This window comes from Hoplias malabaricus, chromosome X2, assembly GCF_029633855.1.
Source record: "Hoplias malabaricus isolate fHopMal1 chromosome X2, fHopMal1.hap1, whole genome shotgun sequence".
NCBI lineage: Eukaryota > Metazoa > Chordata > Actinopteri > Characiformes > Erythrinidae > Hoplias > Hoplias malabaricus.
Window position 1 is genome coordinate 18,223,020 of NC_089819.1, and position 18,763 is coordinate 18,241,782.

General features: G+C 38.5%; 2 protein-coding genes across 3 annotated transcripts; one reads left to right on the forward strand and one right to left on the reverse strand.

Moving 5' to 3' along the window:
- Positions 1-533: 533 nt before the first annotated feature.
- Positions 534-10,959, reverse strand: LOC136676926 (SH2 domain-containing protein 3C-like). Of its 2 annotated transcripts, none has more exons than XM_066654227.1 (11): positions 10,870-10,959; positions 7,015-7,054; positions 5,696-5,824; positions 4,406-4,839; positions 3,918-3,994; positions 3,015-3,424; positions 2,341-2,456; positions 2,067-2,238; positions 1,571-1,682; positions 1,225-1,431; positions 534-1,013 (listed from the first exon to the last, which is right to left on the reverse strand). In XM_066654227.1, exons 2-11 carry the CDS (start codon positions 7,039-7,041, stop codon positions 844-846), a joined length of 1,854 nt encoding a protein of 617 aa, XP_066510324.1. In that variant the 5' UTR covers positions 7,042-7,054; positions 10,870-10,959; the 3' UTR covers positions 534-843. The 2 variants fall into 2 exon arrangements, with proteins under 2 accessions (XP_066510324.1, XP_066510322.1); XM_066654225.1 differs by having other exon boundaries at positions 2,955-3,424.
- A 1,808-nt stretch (positions 10,960-12,767) lies between these two features.
- On the forward strand, positions 12,768-18,413 carry LOC136677468 (cilia- and flagella-associated protein 157-like). Its single transcript, XM_066655012.1, has 9 exons — positions 12,768-13,012; positions 13,532-13,803; positions 15,030-15,183; positions 15,356-15,623; positions 15,717-15,847; positions 16,699-16,849; positions 16,937-17,091; positions 17,331-17,459; positions 18,314-18,413. The coding sequence occupies exons 1-9, from the start codon at positions 12,861-12,863 to the stop codon at positions 18,339-18,341; spliced, it is 1,440 nt and encodes a 479-aa protein (XP_066511109.1). The 5' UTR covers positions 12,768-12,860; the 3' UTR covers positions 18,342-18,413.
- The last annotated feature ends 350 nt before the right edge of the window (positions 18,414-18,763 follow it).

An 18,763-nucleotide genomic window follows, 5' to 3' on the forward strand; every position in this document is an offset into this window, starting at 1 on the left:
TAATGTTATAGTCATTGGACAGCAACAATATACAAAATATAAGATGAGGAATAACTATATAGTGCTTTTCAAACACTTTAATGTCCTCTATTATGATAGGAAACCTCTTGCAAAAAAGCAGTCCACTCTAAAGCACTGCTTAGAACCTCACTGTATTGTTAAACACCTGTAGGCATAAGACTGTTGTTGTTATTGGTAAAATATCATAAAAAAATGAACCAGCAGGGCAACACACACTCACACATATGGACACATTTGAATAGCCAACTGACCTACCAACAAGTATTGTGTGAGGAATCCAGAGCACCCAGAGTAAACCCATGCAAACATGGGGAGAACACACCTCACAGACAGTCACTCAGAGTGGGCTTCGAACCCACAACCCCAGGACCCTGGAGCTGTGTGATAGCAACACTACCTGTTGCACCAACATGCTGCCCAATAAACATTTCTTATACAAAGCAAACATTGTGACACAAAAGACAATTAAAGCAGATCTGGTTTAATCAGAGTAGATGGGAATGAGCTTACAAAAGGTTACAAAACTGTCAGTAAAAAAATGCATGTTTTTGACAATATAAAAACATCTGTAAAGATATTACGACTGCTGATATAATAGATAAATAACTAAATCATGTTAATTATTCTTAAAAATATTTTGAATAAAATCTTGATCTACAATATTTACAAACTTGTATAAAAGTTAGAAACAAATAACTTAAAACATTGTTCAGTTACTCTGAGTGGGACCATGATAGCTTCCTTATGTCATGGTGTGATATTCTTCAAGAAGTGGAGACAGATATTTTATCTTTAGATATGTAACGTGATCACTGCTTTAAGTCACTGTGATGGGTGAGGTGGCTCCAGTCTGTTAGACAGAGCAGTCAACACTTTATCAAACTTCTCATAGCGTTCTTCCCTGCTTTCTTCCACCCCACGGCTGCCCCAAAGCAAACGCATCTGAAACTCTGTGATGAAAATTTCTAGAAGGTCTGGCTGCTCCTGGAAATCTGTACATGACAAACAGAACTCGTAAATCATAAATGTTTTAAAGCATCAAAAAGTCATTTCTATTATTAACACCTATGGTAAATTGTGACACAATAAAATCTTGTTATATTTTGCCCATATTTTATGACCATTTCAGGTTTTATTACAACAGCAATAATATATTACCATGCGCTCCCATGTAACATGTAGACAGGGACCCTGGACACCTACCTTGTAGTTTTGCCTTTGCATTTGTACAGAACATCTCCCCGTGGCATGCAATGGTTCGTGCTGCATCCAAATGACTCAGCACACAGTCCATCCCAGCATCCAGGCTCTCCCATGACTCTGATCCCTCAAGAGTGACTCCAGTTTTCTCAAACAGTAGAAGCAGAGGGAGCACATGAGGGATAGTGGTTTCTGAGAGATCACACATCTCTTCAAGGATATAAAAAGAGAGTGATTATCAGAAAGTGGCATTAAACAAAGTATGTAACATTAAACTGGAGATTGGACAGACCTACATGCCTTCCCCTGACTTCAATTAGGTTTTGTGGTGTGAAGTGTGACAGAGTACCTTTTCCATCATTCATTCTTTTCAAAGCTGGCTTTAGGGTTTTCTCATACAGGACGGCACTTTCTGTGTATTTCTGCCTTAAAACTGCCCACGTCTCCTCCAAACGTGAAATCTAGAGAAGGATTAGTGGTATATGTGTAACACTCATAAACATCAAATTTACAACATAATTAATGGCTGGGAACTTTGGTCCTGGAAATAAGATGTATTGCCAAAAAACAATTAAAACCTTTCACGCCAGGTTTTTCATACACACAGATTAGTTCTTTAAAGGAAAATCCAATAAAGGTTTTTTTTCCCCAAGGCTTTGCTCCAAAATACAAATAATAATAATAATAATGTAGTTAACTATAAATATTTGAAGGTGGTTAAGAAGTTTTTAAGCCTTAAAAATGTCCTAAATTATATGATTTAAAACAATGAATTAATGAGCTTCAACCCTTTAACTAGCAGTGTACATGGTTTAAACCTGCAACTGTGTTAATTTATCTTGTACCTGTGGAAGTTCCAGGAATTTCATTACTGCAGTGAAGCCAAACATGTTTCCCAGGTTAGTCTTTAGCTCTGAGGCCAGCGTAATAGTTCTGTGCAGTAAAGCTCCTCTCTCTTCCACACTCCCAGTACAACCCAGCAGCTCCACCGCCAGCAGGATGGACATGGTGTGGAACCTAGGGCAAGCAAAGTGAGGTCAGTAAACTCCATTACATTTACATGGAAGGGATATAAAGTATTTGACATCAGCAAAATGCTCTTTGTTCATATGTGGACACCTTTCCAGCAGATCTTGCCGGAGGTAATGTCCATGTGGAAGTGTAAGCAGTTCAATTCCTGAACAAACTCCCATCCCTCTTGTTCTGTCGACAGCTGTGTCCAGTATTCTAGCGACCTGCAGAATGAAGATGGGTTTAATACCCTATATAACACTGTGTCAGGGAGTTTTAGCATTTAACGGATCCCATTAATTAGTTATCAGGTGGCTTGTTTACACTGGCATTACTTTGATTAGCAAATTCTATTATTTTGTGTCTATTTCCATTTCTCAGCAACAACAATATGCTACAAATTGCGATCATGCTACATGATAGTGATGATGATTTTTCATGTTGAAAAGATGGAATCAAATAATTGTGGACATATTTAATTAATGCAAGAGTTGATTTTAACCTCTATCTCACAAAGATGAAATATTGCTTATTTAATTCTTGTTTATCAGGTGGACAAGTAGGTTTTGTGTGGATGTTAGGCGTCATATTTTTTTCTATTTTAATCTCTTTATTAAAACTGCATATTTAAAAATATTTTTTTTAACCAAACCATTTTTTACACAAGCATCATCTAAAAGGACACTGTGATTCTACTGCTGCTGGTTCTAACAGAGCCCTACCATGCAGTCGACTTTGGTGATGTTCAGAGCCATTGTTTTTGTATCTGCATTTGTAAGCACCTCCTTCACTCTCCTCAGGACTCTTGTTTCTAGTGGTTTATTCTCTGTGGGAAGCAGTGGTGACTGGTACACACTGGGGAAGAAACTGGAGGCTGATTCAACCACAAGAGGCATTAAGTAATCCTCATTGTCCTCCTCCGGGAGGCCAGTCACTGTCTGCTCCTCTTGTCCACTGTGCTGTATCTGACTGGTGTTGGCTGGACTGCACAGCAGGTTGCTGGACTCTGCAGTGGTGTTCTGACTAGACCTGGTCATGGTGGACCAGATGTTGTCTGTAGGCTCCAGGTAGATGACGGCTCTGTCAGTGGGAGAAGTGCACAGTTGAGTTTCGAGGGGTCTTTGCAGAACAGGTGACGAAGGGACTACAACAAACTTCCTGTTCCCTGATGGACTCTTTCTGCGTCTGTACACTAAGCATACACACATACACACACACACACACACAGAGAGAGAGAGAGAGAGAGAGAGAGATCAAACTTTTAATTCAGATTTTCACTACTATTCAAGAGAACACTGGTCATATTATTAATACATGCTAACCATCTGCTCTTTATATTGGTGAATAAATTACTGTTAAATGCACTGAGAAATGTCTTTATCATTAACTTAATTCAAAATTAATACCCTTTTCTTTCTACTTTAAAGTTACTACTGAAGATACAAACATTTGTTTTCATAGCGGTGATAGCTAAAACTTTATTGAAATATATAAGTATATATATATATTACAATGGATTATAAGTTTATACAATTTATTATAATTTTTAGAACAATTAATAATATCACCATTTTCTCAGTCAGTTTGGATGGAAGTACCACGGCTTACATTCTGAACATAGCTAATTTATTTCTGTTCCTTATATTTGAAAGCTTTAAAAGAAAAATCTTGAAAGTAGCACTTACAAGTGTTTATTGGTGTTGGAGATGAGGTGACCACAACACGCTGTTCTAGGTTTCCAGCAAAGCTCTTTACTGCCTCCCTGTGGTTAAAAACATTTAACTTTATCATCACTACCTCAAAGCAAAAGTGAAACAAATCAATGGGAAATACATACATTTTATCTTTACAGAAACAAATGTGCTATTGTAGCTTTAGACTTCATATTTACCACTTATTTGCTGCATATGAAAACTCAAGAGGCACATGTAGAGTCACTGGTTGTTGTTGTGGAGAGCAAGTTACATTTCTATTTTTAAATTTTTAGATTTTTGTACGGTAGACATCACAACCACTGGTTCCTATCAACTTCACTGTAAAATTAGCAGTTTTAACTGTTTTTTAACAGTTTTACTCTGTTCTGAATGTTCAGAATTATTCAGACAAATCCAGAGAACATATGGAACAAAGCAAAAATGTAACATTTCAGATATGGCTCTTAGTTTTTTCTCACCTCTGTGGGTTTATTAGCTCTATTGCCAGGGCCTCAGTTGCTCCTGTGCATTCTCTATTCTTAAGGCTTTCCTTCCTGTGCGTGGGGGAGTTTACTGGAGTCCTCTCTGGACTAGTTTGACCAAACATATTCTCCAGATAACAAAGGGGTAGAGTTCTGTTCACTGGGGAGAGGACACGTGCCCCACTCTGCTGGGTTAGAAGCGTCTTGTTTCCCACATAGAAATGAACCAAGGCAGGAATGGAGTCAAACGTTTCTCCTTCCAGGACATACTGCATTCGACTGTAGGTATCACTGGAGCGCAGCAGAACTCTGCTGATTAAGAAGTGGAGGGGTTTCTGATTCCAGCGGGTGGTTAAGACATAGTCTCCCGAACTTGTGAGAGAGTCACGAATGAGGAAACTGCCATCCTCAAGCACAAGAGACTCTGCTACCTGCAGTGTGGGAAAATGGGAAATAAAATAGCTTTGAGACATAATTACATTCCACCTCTGCAGGAGGCCGTATTTCTGCCCAGAGATTATACTTATTCTTACAATAAACTACACCAGCAGTAACTTCTCCGAAATGCCCTGAAGGTATCTAAGGTGTTGCTTAATGTCTGTCTAGAAAAGCATCCTTTAGGATTATCATTTGTAATCATTTTAAGGCTTGTGTTTTAACTCTTTAAATTTATGTTTACTTTTCAGATTTTGGAATGTAAAACCAAGTATAAAAATAAGTGATACATAGAGAGAAAATGACACGCTAGAATATAAAGTAGAATGAGGGCCCTTTAAGATTAATTACTTAATAATAAATCTAAATTATGTATAGAAAAATATCCTGTACCATGAATTTTTTAAATTTATTTTAAGATCTGTGATATAACATCTCAAAATTCTGATTTATCTTAAAGAGTCCATATTAAAGTGTCTTATTGCAATCAAATGTTGAACCCCACCCCCACACAGGCACAACTGAGCTCTAATTATACTTTAGCCCTCCAGAGTTATTAAACACCTTTTTTTTGCTACTGTGTTGTAATAATACTGATATATGTAAACAAAATTGATACTCATTCAAAAAACTGAATACTGAACACAATAATGTATTTAATTCACAGTTTATCTGCTGAATATTTTAGAGAAAACATATATAATGGTGTAGGACACTTTGTATTTTACAATTCCAATTTTAACTCAACACGTAAATAAAGGGATGTTGTGCATTAAAACTGAAAACAAAAATGCTCAACATTAGACCAGAGGCATCCATACATTTGCAGACATGTATAATGTTCAGACTCACCTCCCAAGGAATACGTCCATGGTACCATCCGTGGCTTTGTATATAGCTGCTGCTGAGTTTCAGCTCTTCCTCCAGCTCTTTGCGGAGTTTCTCTGATGGAGTGTCCAACAGGCACGTTTCCTTCGAAAACTTCCAAAGGGAAAGGAAATGAATATCTTTTCTCAAAATAATAGAGATCATTCCTCCATAAGAGCCCAGGATATCTGTACTTGTTCCTGCTCCCCAAAGCCAGACTGCCCTCAACTGGACACATCTTCTCACCACTTACATCTACAGTTCTGTCCAGTTGTTATGGTGACATCACTGTGTTACAATACTTCATTGACTAATATATCACTGCAGCAATCGGTTAACCTCGACATCATTATTAGGGCTCAAGCTAGGACTACAAAAAAAGAGTAATGCAAGAGAGCCCCACGCTCTAAGCTGAAAATATGTGGATATTTATCAATGTTTATTCACAACTGTAAACTTGATTTGTGAGAAATTTAGACTGTGGGAAAAGTGGAACTATTGTTTGGCAACATACACACTACAGAATGTAAATGGTGGGAAGGCTAAAAACAATCAGAGCTCCTGAGACAAAGAATCCAAGCATAAAAGGAACCAGTATCTGTATTTTTTCAGTTACAATATAGTAAGCTTTCACACTGAGCGTGGTTGTTGCCTATAGAAACCCAAGCTGACTGCAGGCATCCAGAGATATGGGCATGGCTCCAAGCCCTTTTGTGTCACCCATCTTAATTCAATTATAGCTGCACTGAGATTCCTCCCTGTTTCTGGCCTTCCATGAAGGAATTCAAGTACAACAAACAGTAAAAAAAAAAAAAAAACTTTACAGTCCCATGAGCTGAAGTTTCTCTCAGATGCTCCAACATACAACACAGCAAATTCTCCAGTGTTAATAATAGTCAACACTATTATTGTAAACTGAACACTGAGGGTGTTAAATTATTGCAGTAACATTTGATTTAGTGTTGATTTTACACTGGTGAATTTGCGGTGTAGGATCGTTTTACAAACACTGAAATATTTTATAAGCAGCCTGGAAAATGAATCTTAATTAAACATTAAAGCTGACTCATCATAGAAGCTCAAATACTACATTCATTTAAGAGCTAGGCCTAAAAAATGAAACATTAAACTGCATCAGAATTGCCTAATTTTAGACTTCTGAAAACTGAACCATTTAAGAAAACCAAAAATAAATACATTTCAAAACCAAATCTTATTAGAATTATGAAAACTGCATTTTGTTCAGCAGGCTTTAAACCCACTGCTCATCCCAAGAATTCAATTCAAAATGAGGGAAAACTCACCATCACATATTCGCCTCTGTTTTCCATGGATTCAGATGAACTATGAAGAGAAGAAAAGCAGAGTCAAAGTGTAATGTATGCAGCATTACAGACCATTCTGTGCTTTAATATGATAATGAATGATCACTGTGTCTCACAGTAAGAACATATTTGAATGTTTGTGACTCATAGTAACACCCATGCATGAAAAACACACATGACCATGCAGGGTTTGTGTATGCGCTGTATAGTTCATGTGCTGATGCCAGGTGGCTTCTGGACAGGAAATATTCAGAGGGACAGACTGTGCTGCTCTTTCCCATGACCACTCAGATCCTCAGTGCATCAGGGGGCGTGTTACACAACTCAGCACATTTATAGTTTGGCCCAGTAATTTTAAACACACACACACACACACACATGCACACATACACACACACATATACACACACACCACCAAACAACAGACATGATCTTTCCCAAACACATCTTCTTTACTCAGAATATGGGGTTAAAGCCTTGGGTAGGGCCTGACTGAATATTTCTGAGATTGCAACACTCATTTTATGGAGCTTTATAATCAAATCAATATTCTTTTCCAAGACTTGCTGCATAATTCTTGCTTTTTTTGGATAAGAATGCATTTAGGGCATGGATGTAAAAAATGTTAAACAGTTTACAGGTTTCAGTTTTCACAAAGATTTATTCTCAGTTTTCTTGTAAAAACAACACTAACCAACAAAACCAAACAAAGCACTACATGGAACAAAAAATGGCAATGAGCCACAGGCAATGTCCATTCATCTTATGAGCTCACAGATCAGATTACAATTGTTTCAGGCATACTGAACCCCACCTCACTGTAAACGGAATAAATTAAATTAAGTCAATGGACTAATTACTGAAAAAAATGTTGCATGTACAAAAGTAAGCAGAATTAATACAGAGTTTTTTCTTGGTTGTTGCATTATCAGCTCTTACTTTTTTGGGTAGGATGTTGGCACATTGCTATAAGGATTAATTGCATTCTGCCACATGAACCTTAGTGAAGTCAGGCACTGATGCTGGAAATTAGTCTGAGATTATACCACTCCACATTGACCACCTTTACACTAGTCCAAACTCATCAACACATACTAAATATATTGGATGGTGCATCAACACTCCAGAGAACAGATTCACTGCTCCACAGCTCAATGCTGGGGTTTTATATTCCTCTTGCCAACACTTGGCACTGAGCATGGTGATTTTAGGCTCAGGTATGGCTGCTAAGAGTGTCCTGTTCTAAAGGCAAGGTTTTCTTTTTAGACAAAAATTAAACACTGGATACAGAGGTTAACACCTGCATGAACAATAAATGTACATTAAACTCACCAATCAAAATGATGTCTATCATACAGCAAGCGTGCAATTTGAGAACTGTCACAATAGTGAACTTCTTCAGCTAGTAAATCAAGCATTTCATCTAATTAAGCGTGTTTGTAAACACTTGTTTCCAATGATTACTTCCTAGAGAACAGAGAACAACCTGAAAGCACCAGGTTGGGTTTTCACCAAGGTCATTTTTCTTACAAGAAAATGATTATTTGGTCTCAAGAGAGAGAGAAAAAAGTTAATATCCACACTCAATTCAAAGTGTTGTTACTTGCATAAATTAAAGATTGCAGTAGAAGCAACTGTAAGTTCCCAAAAAAACAACTTAAAAGTAAAAGAACTATCTAATGAACTAAATCTTTTGAGTCACCAATCCACCTACCAATGTGTGTTTTTGGACTGTGTAAGGAAACTGGAGCACCTGGAGGAAAAGAGGAGAACACACTAAACTCCTCACAGACAGTCACCCGAGCGGGACTCGAACTGACAACCTCCAGGTCCCTGGAGCTGTGTGACTGTGATACTACCTGCTGCTGCCCCTAATGTTAATATATTAATATATAATATTAAAAAATTCTTAAACTGTAATGTAAGTAAGCACAAAAAGCCTGCTCTCTCTCATTGTGGAAATTACTTCACATTGAGTAACTCAAACCACATCTGAGCCCAGAGCAACGTCACGCTCTAAAACTGCAGCACAAAAACAAGTTCCTAAGCTCAGCTCTTACATAACGTCCACACTTCTCTCTCCTTAAACCTTTCTCTCCTCTGCAGGACTACTACAAACACCTATTATTCTGAATGTTTGCCCATCTTTTGCTGCACAGACAGAGTGGTCAAAAACAACAGTCAAGAAAAGCTCTTTTAGATCAGCTAAGCACTCAGCATAAGTACAATTAAAAATAGCCAAACAAATGAACACCTAAAATACGGTATACCTTCTAAAACATTCCTGCAAAAGACATTACATGAAGTTGAGTAAAATAAATCCATACTAAAGTCAAAGATCTGTTACTTGGATTAATGAGTTAATGCAGTAAATATAATAGGACCTTCCCAAAAACAACCACAACAACTTGAGTAGGAGAACCAAAGTAGCATCTCAAAAACTAGTTAGACTCTTTATTTATGAAGTCATGCATTAAATATCTCATTCCCATAATTAAATGTGCAGTAGGCATCAACTATCTATCTTACATTAGAACAGTAAAATATGATTAAAGTGACTAAAACACTGATTTTAGCAATGGCACCAGAACAAGTGCATTCTGTGCCTGAGAAAACCTTTATGAAAAACAGCATTCTGCACAGTGTTGGCTGTCTTTGTCGTTCTGGTTCGCCTTCTTGTCCACTGAAGGTCGCCTTGACCAATGCACTATAGCAGAGGTCTTCAAATTAGGATCTTAGATCCTTGTTCCAGGCTGGGATTTTAAAATTGACAGCAGGAATTTTAAAACTAAAGTTACAACTGCTAAAGAACCTGACTTGCCAGGTATATTGTCATACCAACCGCCCATAGTAAAATCTTGGCATGGAACCTGGATCAAAGGTCCAGCTGTGAAGACTGTGGGTGGGCCACGGTGGGTCCGGGTCTTAAACCCACAACCTTCAGGTCCCTGAAGCTGTGTGACTGCAACACTACCTGCTGCGCCACCGTGACACCACTACATCATTCACTTTAAGTTTATTATTAAGGAATGCCCTAAGTAGGTCACTTAAGTTTCATTTAGTCTTAAATTAACATGAATTTAAAATAAACAAATTTGTGTTTGGTAGATTATTTCTTTGTTGTAACAAGGCTTCTGGGCAATAAATCTGATCTGATACGAAAGCCTGTTAATTCCGCTTGCCAAGAGGAATTGTTACAACAAAGAAATAATCTACCAAACAAAAATATCCTTACTTTTTGTGCTATGTTTATTAGTTTGAATATCTTAAATAGTTACTGCCCACTAGAACGGTATAAAAATATAAGTGCAGAAACTGGAACAACACTCTTTTAAAAACTGAAGAACACTATGTCGTTCCTTAAAGAACTCTTCAATGGACGTATAATAGGATGTGTGCATGTGAAGAATCTTAAAGTTCAAAATCTTCTAAATACTCCATGTTATAATTCTGAGATGAAGTTGTTGTACAGGACCCTTACATCCCTGAAAGAACCCTCCTTGGCAGGGAGCAATGAAAACAATGAAGATAAACATATAAAAAGATTATAGTTACTTACTTTAGGAAATAATTAAGAAAGACTAGACTAAAACTGAGGAAAATATAGCTTTCATCAGAATGGAACAGATAAATGTAATTTATAAAAATAAAATACGTGTCGATAAAAAGTGTAGAATCATCGTTACTGAGTAAAGAACATTATAAAAGTTCGACCAAAGTTTGCGTGCGCAACAACAGCAATAAAAAAATAATAAAAAAAATAATAACAATATATTAATGATAATAATAATACGAATAACAGTCCTGATAAGGAGGCAGGCGTGTTTATCTTACCTTAGGGGTTAAAACACAACTGAAAAGTACGGTTTCAAATCTCGGTGCTCGGCTCCATGCTGTGAAAACCCCGCTGTTCAGGAGAGAGTCTGTCAAATCTGACATTTGCAAGGATCGCAACACTGCGCATGTGCACTGGCTACTGAATCAAACTGAACTGAATCGGTTCATTCCCTGGGCTGTTGGCCAGCCTCATTCTGTCACGGTTTTAAAATACATTATCAGGGATATCACAATAGACAACGCATGACTAAAATAGTTCCCTGTTTATTTACAACAGAAGATCTGTGCTGCTGGCTGTGGTATCAGTCCATGCTGAATAAATGTCTCTTTTATTTTTAAAAGTCATTTTTGTTTTGCTGGACAGTTTGTTTACTCGTCTTAGATTCAAAGCCTTATTCATCTCAGTAGATGTATTACAGCTGCACGAGAGAGAGAGAGAGAGAGAGAGAGGAGAAAGGCAAGTTTAAATTATGTCTAAAAGAAAAAAAAGATTGTATCTTTTATAGTCAATGTGCTTACTTTATGGAGAATTAAAAATATGTACTAGAAATTTTGCCTAACTTCACAGAAGCCCTTTAATGAGTGGGTTGATGTTTAAGACAGAGCTTAATCCAAGCTGTTCCAGGCATTTCTGGAGCCATCACTTATCAAAAAGGAAATGGAACATTTCTTACATATTTTTCACATGAGGGAAGAGCTGCAAGACAGAAACTTTAACTTACAGCACAGTCTTTGTCTAGGCTTCTCAAGTAGCAGAGAGAATAATCAGCTCTATAGGCCACCACTATACCATACAAATACACTTTCTCTCTTCCATTAATGATAACAGAGCTGCTTTGTAAGAGAGCAAGTTAGTAGTGGCAGTTAGCTCAGAGTCAGACTCAAAAGAGCCTCTCATTTTAATACATTGCAAAACAAAATGTCTACTTTACATTAGTTACACTGTAAAGAACCTGTATTTACATTTGGCTCATGCAGGCCTGAGTCACTGGGATGCTGATGGATTTGTATTTTCAAGAAATGCCCTTAACACTGCTCAAGTTTTCAGAGAGTAAAGGGAGTTATAGACTCATCGTGGACACAGATATTCATATGTGTACACAGTTTGTATAATCTCCATAGAAAATGTTTGACATGAAATGGGACAGGCACTGAAGCAACCAATTCAATGCCAGTTCAATGCTAGTTTTCATCAAGAGGGGTAAAGACCCCTGGGCACTGGGCTTTGGACCAATAGAACTGTGGTTTCCGGAGTGATGGTGCTTCATTAAGTAGCTTTGGGATGAACTGAAGTGGGATTTGTGTTGTCTGATATCAGGGCCTGACCTCACTAATTTTCCTGAGGCTGAATATCATGAATATGGTAACAGCAATGTTCCAACCTGTAGAGCTTTACTAGAAGAGAAGGCACACTTACTGCAAATAACTCCATAATAATACTCAAAGTCCCTCATATATTCATCTCACCAAATACTAATCTCCGTTCATCATAGTGATATATTTACAATCCCTTCTGCCTTAAGTGGCTTAGATATTATGTACATTTTTGCCTTCATTCTGTATATGAATATTAAATCAAAGCTAAACTATAATAATAATAACAATAATATTAATAATAATAATAATAATAATAATAATAATAATAATAACATTAATACAAAAATAATACAAATTGTTTTTGAATGGAGGGGCTCTTCACAACTTGCAGGAAAAAATATATAATGTTTCACTAAGAACCTGAAACAACAATTCAATATGTTTTTTACATTACAATATCACTGGACACGGGCTGGAGAATAGAATGACGGCCAGAAAAGAGGTGGGGTTTTGTCAGAATCCGTGCGTCATAAAAGAGAACAGTCTCGAGCACCGCGGGTCCGCTTGCGTCACATGACCGTCCATGGCAACCAGCGCAACCTGGACATTTGTTCATTTGTTTAGTGACAGAGTTTCCCTAAACTTTACTGAGACTGAAGGAGAGACGAGCAATGTCTTCTAAAAAGAACAGAAAGAAAAGCGGAGAAAATACCCCGAAGGCAGCCGTGTCTGTGAAGAAACCTGCTGCCTACGACGGTTTAAACGAGAGCAGCAAAGAGTTCTACATAGCTCAAATACGAGACCTGGAGGCGCAGTTAGAGAAGTGAGGACAAAAGAGCTGGATTTAGTTCTTACTCTCCAGCAGCTTTTCACAAGCTAGCCTCATGAAAACTCAAGCCAACAATTGCCTTACACGGTGCTTCTGTTCTAGACAGTATACTTAATCCAGTTCTGCCTTTGTATGTTTGTAATTAGTGGAGCTCATTGTTTATCCAGCAATCTAAACTACCTTAAACAGTACAGAATTAATTGATTAGACTAAGTTACACTTACCAGACAAGCTGTAGTTGGCAGAAGACTCCTAACCAGTTCCAGTGATTTTATTAAAAAATATATTAGATTCACTTCAGAACTGCTTTACTATCCACGTGTCCATCATTATGGCACGGCTCATAAGGAAGTTAAAATGAAACCAAGAACAAGATCATAGGCTATTCACAAATTATTAACCAGGTGCAGCACCTCACCCTTATGGAACAACAGCTGACTCACTCTGCTATCACAGGAAACCCTTCCTTTTACTTGCAATAATCTTATTTATACCCCTTTTCTCTCTCCCCAGGTATGAGCACAGATGTGATGAGCTGGAGATCAGAGAGAAGGATTTCTCCACTAACTACAACAATGCAGAGAGAGAGAAGAAGGACATAGTTCAGTATCTAAAACGCTTCTTGGCCCAGAAGGACGATGAACTCACAGATCTCTCAGAGAAGCTCATGGCATTGCAGCTGGCCAAAGATGCAGAGAAAGAGTCATTTGAGATGCAGTTGAGCACACTTCGACATGAGTTCCAGGAGAACAAGGACAAGCTAATTTCAGAGAACATGGCTCTAGGTATTAAATCACAGAGTCTAACTGATTTATTAGCCTAGCCAGCCTTGATCAGTTAATATCTCAAAGCAGAAAATTAAGCCCAAAATGGCTCTTCATATATTCTACAAGAAATTCAGCAGCTCTTTATTCTAACACATACTGTCTAATACACATACAGAATTGCTCATGTATACAGAATACAGAAATGAAGTATCATACAGTTACTCTCCTCAGTTTGGTATTAGGGGTTTAACAGGACGTGTGTGCATTTTACATATTTCTTTACCTTATTAAATACATGCTCTAGTCAAATCACCACTAGAATAAATAACAGTATAGCTCTCCCACAGTTTAACAGCTCTGTTTCATCACCTTTAAATGATAATGACCCACAGTTTGTTCATTCATTCATTCATTTATTCATTCATTCCACGTCTGCAACCATTTATCCATGTCAGAGTCACGGTGGGACCAGAGCTAACCCAGAATCACTGGGCCCAAGGCAGGAAAACATCATGCACCCTGCACCAATTCATCACAGGGCAAAATACACTTGCACAGTCATGCCCATAGATGCTTTTTGCATATCCAATCCACCTACCAATTTGTGTTTTTGGACTGTGGGAGCACAGAACTCTCAGAGGCAACTGATACAAACAAACTGAGAAAACTTCCTACAGACAGTGACCCAAGGCAGGCCTTGAACCCACAACCTTAAGACCCTGGAGCTGTGTGACACAAAAACTACCTATTGTGCACTGTGCTGTCCCAGCCACAGTTCAGTTCTGCACAAAAGCCCAAGTGCCATTTCCTTTAGTCCTCTTTCTTCTCTGTGCTGGTTTCTGGCATATTTAAAAATGTACACTTGCTTCTCTGCACTTGTTTTGCTCGGTTTTACTTGGTTCAAGCTCATCTTTGTGCACTCAGATAAACTGTGATAGGAAAGACTCAGACCAGGAGGGGGACAATTCTGAAGACTTGGCCCATTGCATGAGATACATCACAAAAACAACTGATTCTGAGAAACATTGATAGGAGAATTACATGAAGATAAAAGCTGACTGGTTTTATTCTATTTCAAGTCTTATACTGTTTTAAACTATATTCTGAACACACTGCTGAATACATTTAATATGGCATATTCATTATTCATTAGCATTATCAATGTATTCTTCCCAGCTAAAGCAAAGGGGTTGTGATTTGGTATTCATTCCAATCATGACTCTCATGTCCTTCTCCATTTCCAGCTGGGAAGCTTGCATCTGTGGAGGAGTTCCTTGTGCAGAAGGAGGAGCTCATGACCTTACTGACATCTCTGAAAGAACAGATGAAACGTCAGAAAGAGGAGCACCAGGCAATCATCTACAACCTTGAGAAAAAGGCTGTGCTGGACAATGAGAGGTCAGCGTAGCCATATATTAATCACAGAAATGAAGAACGAATAAATGAATGAACTGGTCCTCCCATATCCTTTAGTTTCCCACTGGTTACAGTTGTGACTAAGAACAAAACTTATATTTTTATATTTTCACCCTCCTATGTTTAAAGCTATGTGATATACATTACTCTACAGACTGAAGAAAGAGATGCTGCAGCGTGTGGCTACAGCTGCTGCAGAATTTTGGGAAGTCACAGAGAGGAGTATGCCAGAAACAACCAAGAGGGCCATCCATGAGAACGCATCACTTACAGCGCAACTCCGAGATCTCTCATATAACAACGAAGAGCTCTACAAGGAGAACAATGCTCTGACACTCCAAAAGAAAGAGCTCATGACAGAAAACGAGATTACGGAGTCTCTAATGGAGGAAATGACGAAGAAAAGTGTTGCAAATCAAAAGGTTTGTAGTGAAATCTATTTCGGCAGCCTGAATTCTCTAATTTTCTAAATGAGTTTGACAGATTAAAGAGTTTTCTTCCTCTTCTGATTGAAGGTGGTGAAGCAGCTAACAGAAAAATGCAAGCAGATGAAAACTGAGCTTGAAAACTTTGCTAGACATAAACAAGTGCAACAACAGCTGTTGGAGGACCACTCTGCACTACAGAAAAAGCATGATAACCTCAGGTGGGGTCTGCGTGACAGGGTTCTTTTGACACACACTACACATCAAAACGCTTTCAGTTTTCAGAACAATATTTGATTTGTGGGCGACACAGTGGCACAGTCACACAACTCCAGGGACCTGGAGGTTGTGGGTTCAATTCCCGCTCCGGGTGTCTGTCTGTGAGGAGTCGGTGTGTGCTCCTAGTGTCCGCATGGGTTTCCTCCAGGTGCCCTGGTTTTCTCCCACAGTCCAAAAACGTTGGTAGGTGGATTGGCGACTCAAAAGTGTGAGTGTGTGTTGCCCTGTGAAGGACTGGCGCCCCCTCCAGGGTGTATTCCCGCCTTGCGCCCAATGATTCCAGGTAGGCTCTGGACCCACCGCGACCCTGAATTGGATAAAGCAGTTACAGATAATGAATGAATGAACATTTGATTTGTTTCTTTGTTATAGCTAAGTTGACACTAACACAGAGGTATAAAAACAATGCTTTTCAGTGTGTTAAAGTTGAAATCTGCTTTTTACAAAGCCTTGCTCATTTCTGTCAAAAACACTGAGAACAGTAATTCTCAAGAATCAGTGAATTCAGTAATTCTCAAGAATTTCAAATTTCATATAAAACCGCTTGGAGTGTTTTTATTAACGAATTAATGGAAGGTCTTTGCAGAAAATTTGAAAATGTGTGTAACTCCCATTATAGTGATTGCACACTGGTCATATATGAAAATATGATCATTTGTGTTGACAACATATTTACAGTTTTGTTTCCCTAAACATCTGGTGGAAGAGAATTAAGAAGCAAATTATTATTGGCATCACGTTCATACTGGGAAATCATTGTATATCTCTTTTATGAATTGATTGATGTACTCAGAGAGGAACAGGAATCCATTATGGACAAGCTCAACCAAAAACAAGCCGAGGCCGAACATCTGAAAAAGGAGCTTCAAGAGGTGAACATGCAGCGAGAACAGCTGGAGACGGTTCTGCAGGAGGCTGCTGTGGCTTTAAAGGAAGCCTTGACGGTAATATTACAAGAGATGTGGCAGTTGTGGAATGATGGAGCTGTTAAATTAAATGAACAGTTGTTTTAATCTACTTGATCATTACAGGAGGTCCCTAAAGAAGAAGACTCAGAAGTGCTTGTTCTTGTCCGGCGAAATCAGATGATGCAAAAGCTACTGTCTGTGCTGAATAGTGCTGCAGCTATTGGCAAAGGTCCTGCACTCTCTGAATTTGTCCTCACAACAAGGCCAAGCATGCAAAGGTAATCATTTTTTTGGTGATTACAAAATTACTACATGACCCTCTTTAAGGGTTCTTTTGGGGGAGATTTGATGCATTACACTAACGTGAAATAAATTTGATTTGATTTGAAATTAGAATGATATTTTTCAGTCCTAGAAAACAATACCTGTATTTCCCAGTAAAGGAAGTAATCCTCTATGTGGGGAAAGAAAGGGGTCATTGCTGTCATATTTCTCATTCTTTTCTTTACTGTTAAAGAACAAGCCCACTTCCCCCACTGAAGAAGACCTCCCACCTGTCTCACTACAAACCTGGAGACCTGGGGCTGGTCCCACGGCCATCAAACACACACATGTCAGATAGGACCTCTCTCCAGAAACTGCAAAGGTAAGTTATGTATTGTGTACCTAACACTTAATATATGCAGTTTACATTACAACGTGTGAGCATTTCGCACCGCCACACTCTCTGAAAAACAGTCACTGAGGTGATTTCTGTACCTTAAGTTAAGAAGCATAAATGTATCATACTTTGTTGAACACCTACACACAGCCAAAACATTATGAATACCTTCTTGTTTCTGCGTTCACTGTAAGTGTAGAATTACAAAGTTCTTAGTCCATTTATTGCCCTGCATACTTTGTTTGCCTCCTTTCCCCGTGTTCTTCAATGGTCCGGACTCCCAGAGGACAACCTTAGACCAGGTATGATTTTGGTGGTGGACCATTCTCAGCGCTGCAGTGACACTGACATGGTGGTGTGTTAGTATGTGCTGAGCTGGTATAAGAGGATCAGACACAGCAGTGCAGCTGGAGTTTTTAAATCCCTCAGTGCCACTGCTGAGGTGAGAACAGACCATCAGCCAGAAATATTTAGCCAACAGCATCATGTGGGCAGTGTCCAATGATCAATGATGAAGGGCTAGAGGACGAGCAACTCACTACCATCACCGCATCAATACCATCGCAGCGCTGAGAATGATCCACCACCCAAATTATACCTGTTTTGTCATGGTCTTGTAGGGATCCTAACTATTGAAGAAAAGGGTGAAAAGGGGCAAACAAAGTATGAAGAGCAACAGGCAGATTACAGTATGTAATTGTAAAACTACAAAGTGCTCCTGTATAATCAGTTGAGAGGAGAGAGTGGACAGTGAGTGTAGAAACAAGGAGGTGGTCATAATGTTATGGCTGATTGGTGTATATTTATTAACTGCCTCTTATCTTTTCTTAATGTCAAAGGAAACAGCAGCTCCAAAACAATCACTGACCTCTTCAAACTGGTACCTGAAAATGATTTGTGCCCAGCAGTTTTAACCATTTCAGTGGATGTCCAACAGCATACTTTCAGTAATGGATGTTTTTCTGTTTGTAAATAAACTAAATGTACTAAGGCTGTTAAATTACATTAAAAAAAAACTTCTCTCATATAAAACCCTCTCATATTATTCCATATTAGCCCCTCCTGCATGTGTTAGGCTTTCGACTTTCTGCCACTAGATGGCAGGACGGCACCCTTTATTCAGAATTCTACTCTAAAATCTGGTGATGGGCTTTGCTTTATGACAGCTGACAGTGCCCATTTCTTTTATTCAGTGTAGAAATGGCTCAGTAAAGGAAATAAATGGTTAAATCACACTTTAAGACAACAACTGAGAGCAATCTGTTTCACCATCATGTGCGATCACTGTG

Coding starts and splice junctions, on each gene's coding strand:
- LOC136676926 (XM_066654225.1), bottom strand. CDS start 7,041: ATGGAAAACAGAGGCGAATATGTGATG. Junction 4,840..5,695: donor ATGGACGTATTCCTTGGGAG/GTGAGTCTGAAC, acceptor CCCACACTGCAG/GTAGCAGAGTCTCTTGTGCT. Junction 2,239..2,340: donor CGGCAAGATCTGCTGGAAAG/GTGTCCACATAT, acceptor TGCTTGCCCTAG/GTTCCACACCATGTCCATCC.
- LOC136677468 (XM_066655012.1), top strand. CDS start 12,861: ATGTCTTCTAAAAAGAACAGAAAGAAAAGCGGAGAAAATACCCCGAAG. Junction 13,013..13,531: donor CTGGAGGCGCAGTTAGAGAA/GTGAGGACAAAA, acceptor CTCTCTCCCCAG/GTATGAGCACAGATGTGATG. Junction 17,092..17,330: donor ACAAGGCCAAGCATGCAAAG/GTAATCATTTTT, acceptor TTACTGTTAAAG/AACAAGCCCACTTCCCCCAC.